This window comes from Tamandua tetradactyla, chromosome 14 (assembly GCF_023851605.1).
Source record: "Tamandua tetradactyla isolate mTamTet1 chromosome 14, mTamTet1.pri, whole genome shotgun sequence".
In the NCBI taxonomy this organism is placed as follows: Eukaryota; Metazoa; Chordata; class Mammalia; order Pilosa; family Myrmecophagidae; genus Tamandua; species Tamandua tetradactyla.
In genome coordinates, this window is record NC_135340.1 from 85,471,516 (window position 1) to 85,488,351 (window position 16,836).

A 16,836-nucleotide genomic window follows, 5' to 3' on the forward strand; every position below is an offset into this window, starting at 1 on the left:
TTTATTCTTCATCACCATATCCGGTTGAAGTAAGGAGGAAACAGTGTTACTTTAGAGATAGAAAAAGAAGCCCAGAAAGGTTAAATGTCTTTCCTAGAGACACAGTAAATCATTAGTGGCAGAACAATTATTTTGGCCCCAAATGACAGTTAATTTCCTGGGTAGAGTAGGAAACTGCACATTTCCCTGAAATTCTTCTAGGCCAAGAATCTTTTCCTCTTTTTTTCCTCATTTAACTCACATCCTTATCAAGTCTTTTATATTTTTCAAGCTGGCAAATATGTGGAAAATCTTTTCCTAGTATTTACCTAAATAATACAGCTATTGAAAGAAGATAACTTCTAAAGTATATGTCCAGTGTGGACTTTGAGGACCCCAGTGGTAATCCAGCTACACTGTACAAGGTGTCCTCCAGGGAAGAGGGTCACAATATGGCAGCTCCTTGTGCAGGTATCTGGGCAGCTTCTCTGCCATAGGGCCAAAGCTAGCACCTCAGGAACCAGATGAAGGAGTGTTCATTGTTCATGGGATGGACCCAACCTGTGTCAGCTCAAGCAACATTTACAGGGCAAGAGGAGAAAATCCCATAGCTTGCTGGAGATGCTAGAGGTCCAGGAATATTTGCCAAATTGTCTGTGATGGTGCCCAGTAAGGGAGGAAATGCTAAGAATGTGTATAGCTGACTTCCTCCTAAGAGCTACCATTTGGCAATCATACCAAACATTGTGGGAAATACTTTCTGCTAATTCAGCTTTGTCCCATGAACTATTCTCACTCAAAGATGAGTCATAGTAAATGTCATTATGTCTGTCTCTCCTGTAGTATTTAATAAGACGTTCTTTTGTTCCTTTCCCTAATCCCCAGTTAAGTGATTCTTCACTTTTTTGGATCAGGGACTGCTCTTAAGAACTGGGTTAAAAGCATTCTTCAGGAAAATGCACACACATTACATTTTACATGTAATTTCAGAGGGTTCATGGATTCTCCCTCTTCCCCAAACTGGTCTGTGAGCTGTATAGATCGGGGTGAATGAGCCTCGATGTAGACCCTCTGGAGTCACTGTGTTTAATATCCAGAGAAAAATGTGAATTTTAACCTGTAGGTATGTTTCTTAGAAAATACGTTTAATATTCCTCCACGTAGATGAAAAGTATACACAATATGCTTTAAATCAGAACACATACACATTGTATTTCGGGGAATTTTGATCAGAGTTTGAATGACAGTTGTCTGATATTTACTTTATTTCCTCCTCTTTTCAAGCTTGGTAAAATGCGACTGACAATTCCATGTCGGGCACTTACATGCTCTCATCTTCAGTGTTTTGATGCAACTCTTTATATTCAGATGAATGAGAAAAAACCAACCTGGGTTTGTCCTGTCTGTGATAAAAAGGCTCCATATGAACACCTTATTATTGATGGGTATGTCACTTTTTAGAATAATTTTTCCTTGTACCTTAAAGCGACCACTTACTATCAAGGTTTGTAACCCATTAGGTTTGGAATAAAAATACGATGCTAGTGTTTGCTGAGATCTGTATTTTTTTTTAGGATTTTCATGATCCTAAAAATCAGTATTTTTTTTTTCCGTGTTAACTTGATGTCCCCTTGTTTTGGAGATGCATGTTTCACCATTAGTGCTTCTTGACATCCAAAGCACCAGTGATTCAAAGCAAGGGGTATACATAGCCTTCTCCTAACATGAATCCATCTATCCCTAGACATGTAAACTGTATTTGAGAAAAAAATGAAAGAATTGTGAAACTGGTTAACTGAACCTAACCAAAAATTAAGCTTTTTAATAGATGTTAGCATGTTTCTGGAGATTGGATCAAATTTCAGTCATAGCCCATCATACCTGTTTTCCCACTGTAAGGACTCCTAAAACTGCTCAGCAAATTGAATATAGCAGCTTACTTTGTTTTTCTCTTTTCTTTGTAATACTTAACCCTTTTCTTTCTTGTCTGACTGCAGTGTCACAATAGGCAAGTTGGTTGGTTGGTTGTTAGTTTGTTTTTAACAGTCGTGTATTTTTTCTGTCCTGTCAGAAATCTTGAAATGCTCTTCTGAATTTTCCCTTACTCTGTGGTCTCCTTTTTTTCCTTCTTACCATGGGACAAAAATAACACGTTGTAAAAAGGAGGATCTACTAATAATATTTTCTGTATTCTTCTAGCAAAGCTTTTAAGGCATTTTATCTATATTGTTTGAGAAAATGTGGGAGTCTAAAGTTTTAATATAACAAACAATATATTTGAGAATGCAAAGATAACCCAGAGCTTGAAAGATGTCAGACCAGTCACATGGGGGCGGGGTGCAGGGAGCAATTTATAATCTCAGAATTTTATGTTCAATTTTTCAGAAATGGCAATGATCATTAAATCTGAATTAAATAGTACTAATTTGCCAACTCTGTAGGTTATGTAGTTTTAGAATTTTCCCCTCTACTGGAGATTTTTTTCTTGGGTTATATATACGCACTTGAAAAATTAGAACGTACAGAGAAAGAAAGGAGAAGCTTTTTTTGACATTTAATTTTCTGGTTTTTGTTTTTACATAATTGTGACTGTACACTGTTAATTTTTATCTTTTCCTTTCATTTGACACCATAAGCTGAAGGATTTAATTTTACACATTCTTTATAAATACCATTTTTTAATGTCAGTGAAATATTTTTATCAAGGAGATTTGATTGGTGTATTTTTATATGATTGTTTCAGTTTATAAAATAAAACATGCTTCTTATAGGCAGTATAGAAGATACAAAAAAAGAAAAGTGTAAAGAAAACAAATAGCCATAATCTTATCACCCATAGATAACTGCTGTTTATATGCCTACTCATACATAGAATTTTATTTCTAAAATGTAGATTTTTCTTTTCTTGCCCTTCTCATGAGCATTTCCCTCAGAAAACTTTACTTTTCATGACTATATATGTTATTATATAAATACACCATAATTTAAGTAACTGTTTTCCTATTTCACATTAGATATTGATAAAATATACAACTCATCTGTTCTAACTTCTTGTTCTTTATTTATATTTGTACCAAATATAGAAGATTTGAATGTTTTCATATTTTGGTGAATTTTTAAAAATATTTTTATGAGATATCTTCATACATGTACAGTCCATCCCAAGTTTATAAGCGGTGGCTTACAATAGCATCATATAGTTGTGTTTTAATCTCCGTGATTTTTAGAACATTTGTATCACTCCAGAAAAAGAAATAAAAAGAAAAAAGAAAAAGCTCATAGACCCCATACCCCTTATCCCTCCTTCTCATTGACCACTCGTATTTCAATCTACTCTTTTTTTTTTTTTTTACCCCATCGCATATTTATTTTTTGTTCTTGTTTTTTAACTCATGTGTCCATACCCTGGATAAAGGGACCATCAGACACAAGGTTTTCACAATCACACAGTAATGTTGTAAAAGCTATATAGTTATACAGTCATCTTTAAGAATCAAGGCTACAAACCTTGTCTGGTGCTCCTTTTATCCAAGGTATAGACTGATGAGTAAAATAAATAAATAAATAAATTATAGAGGGGGACATAAAGGGTAAAAAATTGAAATAACTGGAGGTTAATGAGAGGATGGGATAAAGGGGTATGGGATTTATGCATTTTTTTTTTTCTTTTCTGGAATGATGTAAATACTCTAAAAATGATTATGGTGATGAATATACAACTATGAGATGATATTGTGAGCCATTGATTGTATACTATGGATGGACTTTATGTGTGTGAAGATTTCTCAATAACAAAAATTTTTTTTAATGTCAAAGAAAAAGTTACAGGAATACAGTTCAGCAGTTTCAGGTACTTCCCTCCAGCCACTCCAGTACACGATAAACTAAAAAGGATACCTGTATAATGCAGAAGAATAACCTCCAGGATACCTCTTGACTCATTTTATTTTGTCTCATTTCTTTATTTTGTCTCTTTTTATTTATTTTGTCTCATTTCTCTCCCGCTTTTTGGTCAAGAAAGCTTTCTCAGTCTCCTGATGCTCCTTTATATTAGCCCCAACCTGATAACCCATGCTCTTGACTTCAGTTCTCCAAGTTTGTATATTATAACTAGTCCATGTGAGTGAGGCATGATAATATTTGTGTTTTTGTTTCTGACATTTTGTTCGGCATACTTTCCTCAAGATTCATTCACCTAGTTGCATGCCTCACAGCTTCATTCCTTCTTGCAGCCACTTTGGTCCGCTGTTTGTATACATAACACTTCCATTCCTCAGTCATTATGCCCTTAGGTCTTGGTGAATATTTTTTAAACAGTAGTAATTCAAAGTTATTTTTTATTAAAATGTGATATTTAGGGGACAAATTGTTTTTTATAGCTTGTTTATGGAAATCCTAAAGTACTGTACAGATTGTGACGAAATACAGTTTAAGGAAGATGGCTCTTGGGCACCTATGAGATCAAAAAAGGAAGTTCAGGAAGTTTCTGCCTCTTACAATGGAGTTGATGGTGAGTATTTTCCAAAAGGATGATGCTGTCTCCCTGCTATTGTAAAGCCTTCATTTTCAGTATTAAAATGCATAAATTTTTTTAAAAACAAAGAGTAGTTTATGGATCGCTCAATGACTCTTATTAAATTAGTGATTAGATGTTCAGAAATAGTAGAACTACTTTTAAATTCACTTTTGCCATCATTTAAAAATTTTCTGATATGAGATTTCAAAGTAACATAGTCTACTAAGTCACATGTGAAGTCAGGATTTTGAAATTGTATCCTTTTAAATTTTTAACATATTTGGTATAGAGAGTGAACTTTTTTTTTTTTTGCCCCTGAATGGGGGCTATGACTTTTTAAAAAAAAAAAGTTACTATAGTATTGCCTAAGTATGTCACGTGCTACATAGGTAATATACAAGGTCTGTGCTCAAACTGCTTTTATTCCTGAAGTGGACAAAGAACATTGATTGTTTACCCTAATCCAAAATTGTTTCTCAAAATAATTAGTTGACATCAAATAACAAATAGTAGTTTTAAGCTTAAGGGAGCAGAGCCACTTCTGGATTTCCACTTTCTGACCCCAGCAATATTGTGAGTCTAAACTATAACTTATAAATTAATCCATTGGGACACTGAGAAAAGAAAAAAGGTCATAGGTATTTACCTTGTGTTTTAATCACTCCCCCACAGGATGCTTGAGCTCCACATTGGAACATCAAGTGACTTCTCACCACCAGTCCTCAAGTAAAAACAAGAAAGTTGAGGTGATTGACCTAACTATAGACAGCTCATCTGATGAAGAGGATGAAGAGCCATCTGCCAAGAGGACCTGCCCTTCTCTGTCTCCTACATCACCATTAAATAATAAAGGGTGAGTGCTGAAACAAAGCAAACTTCGTCATGAAAGTTAATGCAGCAAAATATGGTTTAAAAGACCTGCCAAATAAAATGATTATTCATGATTGTAAAACTTAATTTAGCAATCAAAGTGTAGGCTAATTTTTTTCTCAGGTACACAATATTCTTTAAAGGAGTTACTTGAGTGCTGTATTCGTCATACCGAAAGATGACTCTAGTACAGTGGTTCTCAAGCTTCGGTATGCGTAACCCATCTTCTCTCCCCCAATATCTATTTCAGGATTAGAAACTGGGAAAATTTGCATTTCTAGTAAGTTCTCAGGTGATCCTGATGCTATTCATGAGGTTTAGAACTTTTATTCAAAACTGGAAAATGTATACCATGAAAATAACTCTTAAGTTGAGCTTTTCAAGTAGAAAGCAGAAAAAGAAAGCTGAACACTTTACACCTGTCTCAGGAATATGTGTGAATGAAAGAATCACTGAAAGAAGTGAAAGGTGACTTAGGTTGACACATTACCTATTTGTTTTTCAGATTAATTTCCCATATTTTCCATTAGGGTTCATATCAGTAATAGTGCACCTTGGTTATGCTTCAGTTCAATTCATGAAACAGTGGTTATCTCCTTTGTGTAAAACACTGCATGCTAAACATGTTAGATGCTAAAACGAGTAACACCTTGTAAGGGGTGATAAAACAAGTATATAACTCTAGCTCTATTGAGACACATTGGAGATAAAAGACTTCATGTTTTGCTATGACACAATTTTAGCATACCACACTAATGGTAAATCTAGAAATAGACATGCCCCATTTGGTTGTGTATCAGGAGAATCACGTGGCCTGTGGTAATAAAATAGGAGCTATTTTAAAAATCTTCTAACAAAGAGTAGTATCTGAAGAAAAATGTAAGGGAAAGAAGGAAAGTCTGTAGATGAGATGGCTATAGATTTCAGTGTTCAAGACGGAAAATTGACACCAGTCTAAGAGCAGGCATTTCCTTGTTTGATGAGATTAAAAGATCTCACATTTGGATATGTTTGAAGTGAGTGGAAAGATAAAATTGCAGCAGTAAAACGCACAATCACTTTAAATGTAGTTTCTCACTTGTTACAGGACTTTGACTATTTTAGAAATCTTCATAATGCCACTAAACATATTAAAGGTTTATATTTTCATTCTAGAGGCTTATCTTAGTTTACTACAGAAAGACATTAAAAACAGTATCATTACTGTAAACAAAATGAGTATTTAAACACTAATTCTTTAAATCCTACTCTGAGAACATTAGCTCTAATAAAACCTACCTTGTTGGATATTTCTCAGCAAGCCTGATCTTCTTATTAAAACAACTTATTTTATAAATCTGAGTAGGGAGCAAAAAGAAAGTCAGGTTTTCTGAAGTTATCATAGTTTAAGTAGGTATCTATAGAATTTTTATTTCAAGATATTTTATTTTTAATGTCAGGCCATAGTATGACCAAATATATATTGTCACCTCATTTTTTAAATGCTGCAATTGTAACACTAACAGAATTTTCATAAACCTCTGGCCGTATAAGTAATTTATGGGTTAATGCATCATTATATGATAGTTCTCTTTAGACTATTAATAGTAGTCATACATGTATATACATAAACTCTGAGTGGTTTTACTGTCTAACTGTATATTTTTTTCCTTAAAGGAAACTTTTGAGGGTTAAGGAATCTAATGTTTCTTCTTTGGATATTTACTTTATTGTCTCTCCCAGAATAATTCTATGTTTGTTATTTTGGAAAATTACATTAGATGCATTAAGTACTTCCTGAGCTTTCCAGTAACTAATTGAACCCAGATATAGTATTTTTCAAATGCCATATCCTTCTTTCTGTATTTTCAGATAAAAAAAAAAACAGGAAACCTGAAAGTTTATGATATTTTTAGAAGTAGGGTATTACTATATTCAATACTAGTGGTCGTTTTACAATAATAATTAGTCAATAAGTAGAAACTTAAACCCAGCATATTGTTTTTGTTATTGTGCTGTGTAAAGATAGAAATGCACCTCAGAACATTATCATAGATTTGAGAGAAAAGAAGGTATCCAGAATCTAGAAAGAGGCAAAGCATCAGTAAATGTAAAACATTTTTAACTTCTGCCACTGAGTGTGCTTCTGGTTTTGCATTTCATTCAGAAATGTCCTGTACTATTTGGTATACTGAGATGTTTTTAAAGACAAGCATTTCAACTACTTTCTTCTCTCCTGTAATCCCTTAGGCATTGTCGGAGGAGACAGCTAATGAAAAGTGGTACTTTTTATAGATTGTTAGAGGTTTAATTAAAGTTTCCATTAGACGAAACATTTTTTGTGAGGCAGATGAAAGTGTATTTTATGCTTCATATCCCATTCACTTGGTAGATGCCCATTAGTATTCCTGGAAATCACACTTTGGCATTTTTTAAAAAGTTGTATATTATTGAAATTGCATTCCATACCCCAAATACTATAAATGGAATTTTATTTTAAAAAAAGACAGACTCCTTTGGTTTTGACCATTAAGTTAAACATTTCATCCTATTCTTCTCAAGGTCCCTTTTTTTTCCTTCTGATTATGCTATTCTCCCCTTTAAAACTCTTCATTGCTTGTTCATTTTGAAGCATTTCTTCTGCTTGTCTCACTGCCTTCATTCTTTCAGTGGGCCTTTTCTACAAACAGTTTGCTGATGATAGTGCTGAGTATATTAGGTATACCAAGATAAACAAGATCTACTTTTCGTTTTGATAAAGTTTACAAGTCTGGTGAGTTAGCTGTTAAATCCTAACTGCTCAAATTGCTACATTTCCCCCAGTTCATATGTGTTTTTTTAAGAATTACCTGGACTTTTTACTAGCCAAACTCCAGTGCTCGTTTTAAAAAGGTTTTAGGATTTCCTCTGCTATAGATATCCTATATCCCATGAGTTGGCTCAGCTGTGCCTTTCACCTGCGTTCTGAGAGTGTAGATTATGATGTTCTGAACATAGCAAGTGATTTGTTTGATGCCATTGCATCCATTCTCCCTGTATCTTTTGTAAAATGCTACAAAGTGTACAAATGTTTCTTAATAATTATAGATAATATAATTTTATACATTACTTTACTTGCTTTTTACTTTTATTTCCCAGTCTAAGAGCTAGAGCTCATTGTGAGATCCTGTGTTTCTTAAACTTGGAAATTCGACTGACTGCTTAAAATTATGCCCACTTTTCCTCCTTATAGCATTTTAAGTCTTCCTCATCAAGCATCTCCAGTGTCCCGTACCCCAAGCCTCCCTGCTGTAGACACGAGCTACATTAACACATCCCTCATCCAAGACTACAGGCATCCTTTCCACATGACACCCATGCCTTATGATTTACAAGGTGAGTTGCCAGTTCTTTTCTGTTGTCACTTAGCATTATCAGTGCCTTTGATCTATATAGTCCTTTTCTCAGTGAGTCCAAGAAAGAATGGAAAGATTCGGGGAACGGGGTCTGGACCCAGAAAACTGGAAGATACTTACATTGTGGTCACAAATGCAGGACCAGGTCCCTAATGGTACCTACATTTATAGCCAGTGTTTTACCAGAGTATTCTGCAAATTGTGTTGGGTGGTTTCCAATATATTGCTTTTAATTTTTATGTTTATGAATATTATTTTCTGTTCCCTAATTCTGTTTATAATGTAGCAGGCATCATGGGTAAGTATGTTATCCTATCGTGTAGATAATACTGAATGGAAATATTAAAATTTTTTTTCTAATGAGTCTCATCCTTTTTAAAAGTAGTTTGCAATGTCCGTACACTCATTTGTATGATATATTTTGAGTTCATAATCATTATTTGCATTATCAAAAAGAGTTACTAGTTGTTTATATGTATCTTTGTAATTTAATAACTTGTATATTAGCCATATTGTCTCAGTACATCTTTTTCTTTTTTTATTACAAAAAAAGTATATGCTTATTGTAGAAATTCAGTTGCAAAACTAAAATGAACACTTCCCTTTACCCCCTCCCGTATTCACTCTCCAGAAGTTACAACTACTCTTAACAGTTTGATATCTTCCCAGATCTTTTTCTACACATAAGAAACACATGCACAAAGTTTTTTTGTTTTTGGAATAGAATGTTATTTCCTGAAACTTGCTTTATTCATTTAATATATCAAGAACATTACTTATGAACATGTAATTTATAATCTTCATTAAAAACATGATAAATAATTTGAATAGTGTTTGTTTAAATTGTTTGGTCATTAGTTGGTTTGTTCAAAGTAAAGATGTGTCATTATTCAAAATCCTTTAGGTGAAAAGTGAGCATGACTCCCTTCTGAAAAGGATTATATATTTTCAGAAGATCTTGAGTTGGAGATGGGGATGAGGGAACCACTTAACTAGGAAGGCTCTTTCTTAAGGCTTTGCAAGCTGTTAACTAAAATAAGAAAGGGATATTTGTGTGACAAATGTGTAAATATTTTGTTTGTGTCATAAATTTCAGTTGTTATTGTCTTATTGGGCATTTATTTTAAAGGCTGTTTAAGAATTCAGTGTCTTGCAACCTTGTTTTAATGTTAGGTCCTGCCAGTCACTGTGTTTTTCACTATTTTCCATATATAGACACACACAACCATTTTTATTGGTTTTACCCGTAAGAAAGCTAGGTCTCCATGCAGTCACTCTCACTTCCTTTCCTGACCTCTTTAGTCCCTTCCTTCCTCTTCTAGCCTCTTTAATTCCGCACCAGCATGGCCAGACCATATCCCTCTGGGCCAGAGGGCATGTGGCGCTTCCTTAACCACACGCACTGGCAGGGCGTGCCATCGTAAACGCTGTCGAGTCAGCAGAGAATGGCCGAAGTTCCTCCCTAAGCTTAGGCCCTGGGACCCTACAAAATAATCCAGGCCCACTGGCAGATGAACATGGGGCTTGGAAAAGTTGAGTTGGTTCTTTGTGACTGTTAATGAAAGCCCCATTTCAGCACTGTCCCATAAAGCATTCTGTATTAAGGGAAATGTTCTAAATTTATACTGGCCAGTATAATAGCCACTAGCCATGTGTGCCTGTTGAATATTTCAAATGTGGCTAATGTGGCTGAAGAACTGAATTTTTAATTTTACTTACTCTTCATAACTTTCAAAATAACCACATGTAGTTAATGGCTATCCTATTCAGCAGTGTAGCCCTATATCTCACTTAGCCCAGTGTGAAGTCTCCCATGAAGAACCTCAATCCCGTACATTTTGCAGGTCCTTCTATTGTAATGTGTTCTAATGTAGACAGTGGGTGGATCCCACTCAACTTAACTTTCAGAGTATTTGTGTTGATATATTTTTATCTCCATCTGCTTATTGTACTTTTCCCCAAAGTTTAAACAATGAGGTGTGAGGCATTTCATTCGTATTAGTTTACTTAGTCTTTCATCGCACGACACATTGGGTGATATGGACAAGAATGTGCATTGAAAGGGGCGTGCTTACAGTGAATCCCTGGGAGCTAGGGTCTTTTGGTCATAGCCACCACCCCAACTCACGGCCCTCTCTCAGCTCCCTTCCCCCTCCTTGTGCCACGGAAAATCTCCTAAGTTTGAACCTGTTGCAGATGGTAGCAAGAGAATATTTTTGAGAAAGAGCCATTGAAAACAGAAAATCTCTGCTAAAACTTACTTAAATTCTTTTAACTTCAAACTTTCTGCTCTGTAAAATGAGGGCAAATGATTATATGTGCAAGTCCCATACATGGAAGTCATGTGGAATGGAAATCATTGCTAAAGCTTGGACTTTGGCCTTAGTAATCTAGACTTGGAAAGAGTATAAAACTTATCCTTCTCAACTGTTAATGTTTAAATAAAATTCTAAATGATATAGCATTTAAGATGTATATTTGCTTTGAAATATTGAAGCATTTAGGGGGATTTTTTTTCTTCTATTCTAAAATGAAAATACTTTTTTTCCCTACAGGATTAGATTTCTTTCCTTTCTTATCAGGAGACAATCAGGTATGCTATATATATTTTAAATTACTATTATTATAACTGTACACTAAAATATTTAAAAGTATATAATATGTAGCCAAGAGAAAGAAAATAAGTTTCCTTAGAAACTTCAGAGTGGTCATTCCCATTATATTGTTTTAAGAATTTAAATAAAAATCTCTTTGTTTCAGCTATGCCTGAGTATACAGTAAGAACAGTATATTTGTTGCTTCTAAATACTGCTTTACAAAGAAACAGTAAGCTGTGAGTAATGTTAACTGATAGATTTCTTAGCCATATATTTTCCTAAAAGAGCGTGAACTATCCTCCCCCTGCCTCATCTGAGCCTTTATGCCTCTTTGGAAATAGAATTTTGAGAGTCATTTGCAGTACAAATTAAAACATAAACTTAAATTTTTTAATTAAAAACTGAATTTTTATTTCAGATTTTTCATCTGTTTTTTGTTTTTTATTTTTGGTCTAGTTTTAAATCCAAAAGTTCTCATTGTCAAAAATCATTATAGGGCAGGCCACTGTGGCTCAGCAGGCAGAGTTCTTGTCTGCCATGCTGGAGACCTGGGTTCGATTCCTGGTGCCTATGCAAAAAAAAAAAAAGAAAAAGAAAAAAATCATTATATAAGGTCATTTAATTTTGTAAAATGTCTTATAAAATATCTCAGGAACATCAGATACTCAAAATATATTAGATTTAGGATTTTGTTCTACCAAGAAAATTTATAAGTAATTAACATTTTTTTAATCTTATGTTTTCCTCCGTAGCATTACAACACCTCCCTCCTTGCTGCTGCCGCAGCAGCCGTTTCAGATGATCAAGACCTCTTACACTCGTCTCGGTTTTTTCCGTATACCTCCTCGCAGATGTTTCTTGATCAGTTAAGTGCAGGAGGCAGTACTTCTCTGCCAACCACCAATGGGAGCAGTAGCGGCAGTAACAGCAGCCTCGTGTCCTCCAACAGCCTACGGGAGAGCCACAGCCACACCGTCACCAACAGGAGTAGCACGGACACAGCATCCATCTTCGGCATCATACCAGACATTATTTCATTGGACTGATTCTCTTGCCCCTGCTGCTCCCATCCCCACCCCAGATTAAATGAACTTGGCAGAAAGAAGAGAACTTTGTGCTCTGTTTTACCTTATTCTGTTTAGAAAAGTACACAAGTGTGTGTTCTTTTTCCTTTTTTTAGGGAAAAAATTAAAAGAAATGTACAGAGAACAAAACTATATTTTCAGTTTTACTTTTGTATATAAAAATCTAAGACTGCCTGTCTGATAAAACACTTGTAAAAAAAAGAAAAGAAAAAAAAAACAAAAACAAAACCACACACCCACAAACCACCTTCGGTTCATTTTTTTCCTGGATTCTGAAGACTTTTTTCATCATTTGTCCAATGGTTTTGGTTTTATTTTACTTCAGAAAAATGGCATTATTTTATTTGCAAAAAAAAAAACAGAAAAAAATGCTTGCATGTTTTAAATTGTGGGCTTTTCTTTGTTGTGGGGAGGGGGTTGGGGGGAGATAGGTTTAATTTCCAATTTCTAAAAATGACAAAGTTGCGTTCTGTTTGTATGAGTGTGTGCATATTTTATCTAGCCTTAAGTTATAATTCTCATCTGTTCACTGCATTTGTATTTTCAAGACATAGCTCGTGGGTATGTGTTCAGTGTGTGTGCCTGTGTGTATTTTCCCTGTTACTGCTGTTCCCTCACCTCCCAAGTTTGCATTCAGTTGATATATCAGTTGCCTGCTTCTTTCAGAGTGCTTTGAAGGTCTTGAACTCACATGTAAGCATCTTTATTGATTATCCCAATTGCATGTTTTCCATCACATATCCTCTCTTGTTTGTTATACACCCCCTGAGAATATATTTTAGAGATATTGGAATAAAGCTGTCAGGGTAAGGAGTAGGCTTGGCAGACCTGTGAATAATACACATTAGTCTAGTTCTTTATTCTAAATCTGGATTGCCAGTATTGTGTATTTAAACCAAGTCTGTGAACACCTGCTTTTTTGGCCACAGGGTAAGAAGATCTTCATACTGAAGTAGGAAGTAAAAATAGTTTAGAAGGCCCCATTGCATATCTTGGTACAGCTGACAAAGGTAAGGTTATGGTCACCTCTAAAAAGAAAGACAATTATTTCTAAAAGTAAATCTGTGTGGGAAATACCATGCACCACATATGTCAATCTGTAAACATCTACTCTTTGATAAACAGTTGAAATTTAAAATGGGTTTGAGTCTTAGTTATTTTTAGTTTTTTTAATTCTCTGTGTACTTATTTTCTTAGCCTATCTTCCTTGTTTGTTTTGTTTTGTTTTTTTCTTCACCTTTTAAAGAGAAGCATGATATAGGAGAGTTTTGTTTCTTAGAATTCATAGATTAGTCTGATCTATTTTTATTACTATGTAAATATATTAAAGAAAGCTGTTTTTCAGGAGATGAGTGAGGGCGGAAGGAAGGAAAAGTGGTTCTACTTGTGTTCAAAATCCTCATTGGAGAAGGTGTTACATTCTCAGGTATGAGAAATATTTCTATAGCTGATCAAGAGTGCAGGTTTAACAGAAAAGATAAAGAAGGAGCATAATGATTGCCAGTTTTCCTGACTGGATTTTTATATCACAGCTGTTACTGTCAACAGGTTGTTCTCAGAGTTGATGAAGGACCACTTTTTGTATGTAAACTTGTCTTTTTAAACCTACTTCAATCCAGATAGAATTCAAGATGGCTGTATCTTCACCTGTATGGTAAATTTAATAGTTCACATGACTATATGGCATCTAAAAATAATGTGTTTTTTACAACATCTCTGCCACTAAATTGTTGACTTGAATTTTGAAGAAAAAAAAAGTTGGTGTTGATATGTATATGTGTGTGTATGTGTATATGTATTTATAGATGCGTGTGTGACTGACAAGTGAGTTATATAGTCTTCCCCTGTGCATGTGTATACCACACATAAATGGCTGAGTATAGTTACTAAACAATTTGCAATTAAAAAAAAAAAACAACAGATTCAGTGTCAGGTAAAACAAGAAATAGGTTTTAAAATGAATCTAGTATTATGATGAATAAATCCTTTAAAAACATTCATTGCCACATCACTTTAGGCTAATATCTAACAATATCATAATTTGTACCTAAATTCAGATTGGGATAGAAATTACTAAATTGTGGGGAGTTGCTTCTTCTTTCACATTGCAATAGGACACATATTTCTGTTAATTCAACTACCCAAGGTAAAATGAATAGTTTTCTTTTTTCTTGTCGCTCTCCCCCCTTTTCTTTCATTGTTGTTAGTGGTCTCAGAATTCTGATCAGTAACTTTGTATATGATGGTGAATTGCAAACTCTCTGAATGATCCATTTGAAAACCTGTCCCTTTACTTTGTTCAGCCCAGTTTTGGAAAAGGTTAATTTCCTTCAGTGTCCTGCATTATACCAACCTAAGGGAAGAACAGATATTAGGGAGAAATTAATGTACAGTGGCTTTGGTCATGTCTGCATGGGTGAAATTAACCTTTCAGTTATCTTTTTTAGTTCATTCTACTCTGTGAGGAGTTTGTTTTCTTCAAAATGTTTTATTAGTAGTTATCACTTTGTTGGTTTCATGCTTAATGCCAATGACTTTCATGATCAGTAATAATTCTTGGTAGAGTCATTTATTACATATTTATCTCCTGAATTAAAAAAAAATAAGAAAGCTCATAGTCATTTCATCTCTTTTCCTTAGCCCACCCTTGTTTCCCCACATACTGTCTGTCGACAGGTAGTGATTCTCAAAATCTTTAGGCTTTAGGCAAGTTGCCAGCATCCCCCTTGCCTTGGTTTTTCATAATAGGTGTGCATATGTTTGTACCTGTATTTCTATATAATACTCTGTGTGTGTGTGCATGCACACATGCACATCTCTGATAAAATAGCTATTTGACTAGCAGGGTTGAAGTGGCTTTTAATTATTTTGTGGGCATTATTGGACACATCTTTTTAAAACAATCTGAACTAACCATGCCACAGTTGGCTGACTAATTTATTTTGAGCATTAAAATATTTCTACTTCTCTTAATTTAGGCATTATCACAATTCTCCAGACTGACTTAGGAAAGATTCACTTAAGCTTCTGAAAAGTGTGATTTCTTGGCAGATTTTCCTTTGAGTCAGATGTCTGAAACAGAAAGAAATTCTATCCCAATTTTAAACTAATAATTGTCGAAAGATTGTTATTTTTAAAATAATTCAATTTTAAATACATAAAACACATCTAGATCTTTGGGACTTTAAAGCACATTTGAAGTTATTTTAGTAAGAATTTTGCTTTATCAGTCAGTACATGTTGAATTCTGATTTTTTTTAACGAAAACAACACAAAACTTTGATTTCAAAAAAGAGGGAGGGTGAAGAGCTGGTGGTCCCAGAGTGTGCTGCTGTTAATTAACAAAGGGGAAAATGTATATAAACAGATATAAAAGTTATCATAAATTCCATGAACCTAAATCTGTGATTCATGCCTTAAAACTTTCTCTCTTAGAATTTCCATACCGCATGCCAAACCAGTAAAATGGCTTTTAAAAATGTATAGTAGACTAATGTCAGTTTGTATAAAAGTACCAAGTGAAAATATTTATTACATGCATTGGAAAAAATTGTTTACCTATTGAATGTTACCTGTTTATGTAGAGCTCTTTAGATGTAATAAAAGAAAAGCCTTCAGTTAATTTGTCTTCTGTAAAATATACTGTTGGGTATACAAGGTGACAACCCCTATGAGAAGATAATTCTTTGTGCTTCCAAAGCGCCTTTCATCCAGAGCTTTCAAAGCATGACAAGTAACTAATTCTCTTGCAAAATGCTTTGAGGTAAGTAATGAATACACTGCAGTCATTTCTACTTCTTACTGAAATATGGCTAGCTTTGTAATGAACCACAGCATCTGCTTAGTTTTAAATCTTTTTAATATCTGCAATTTGAGTGGTAAGAACACCAGGGACTTTTTTGTAAACAACACAGGAGCTAGGTAAACCAACTGGAATTCCGGGGATGAGCGTGAAACCAGGACACGCTACTGGTGGGTAGCATAAGATCCTTTTCTAATAGAGGTTTAAACCAGAACACATCATGGCTTCTTAAAATTCTAGCCAATGAGCCCCCTTAATTAAGAGCATACAACCTCCATAGCAAAGAGGAGCCCAGGTTCTAATGACCACAACAGTGTTTTCGGCAATCTATACTTCACATTCCTGTTTGGCAAATGATAATAAAAACTGCTTTAAAGCCATACTGGTACAATGATAGAGATAGATATATTTTTTTAAAAGCTTTGAGGGAAAAGATCTTATGATTACTGTAGTTCAGAACTTCCTCTTCCTATTCCATCTAAATCCTATTTGTCTCATGTCTAATACTTGGTATTCCAGATGGGCTATGCAGGATTTGCTTTCCAGTGTCTCTGGGAGTTAAGTGCTATGGATCTAGGGCCCTTGTGCCTTACCTGAAGGTGAAATAGTGGTT

At 34.5% G+C, this 16,836-nt stretch overlaps 1 protein-coding gene across 3 annotated transcripts in view; it reads left to right on the forward strand.

Moving 5' to 3' along the window:
• The window catches only part of PIAS1 (protein inhibitor of activated STAT 1), a 147,798-nt gene extending 131,755 nt beyond the window's left edge, over nt 1-16,043 (forward strand). For 2 of the 3 annotated variants that reach the window (XM_077128327.1, XM_077128328.1), the window contains exons 9-14: nt 1,264-1,424; nt 4,359-4,489; nt 5,168-5,348; nt 8,577-8,719; nt 11,295-11,332; nt 12,089-16,043. In XM_077128327.1, the coding sequence (XP_076984442.1) occupies nt 1,264-1,424; nt 4,359-4,489; nt 5,168-5,348; nt 8,577-8,719; nt 11,295-11,332; nt 12,089-12,382 (948 nt within the window). In that variant the 3' untranslated portion in view covers nt 12,383-16,043. The remainder of the gene's footprint in view (nt 1-1,263; nt 1,425-4,358; nt 4,490-5,167; nt 5,349-8,576; nt 8,720-11,294; nt 11,333-12,088) is intronic. The other variant, XM_077128329.1, reaches the window with a different exon arrangement.
• The last annotated feature ends 793 nt before the right edge of the window (nt 16,044-16,836 follow it).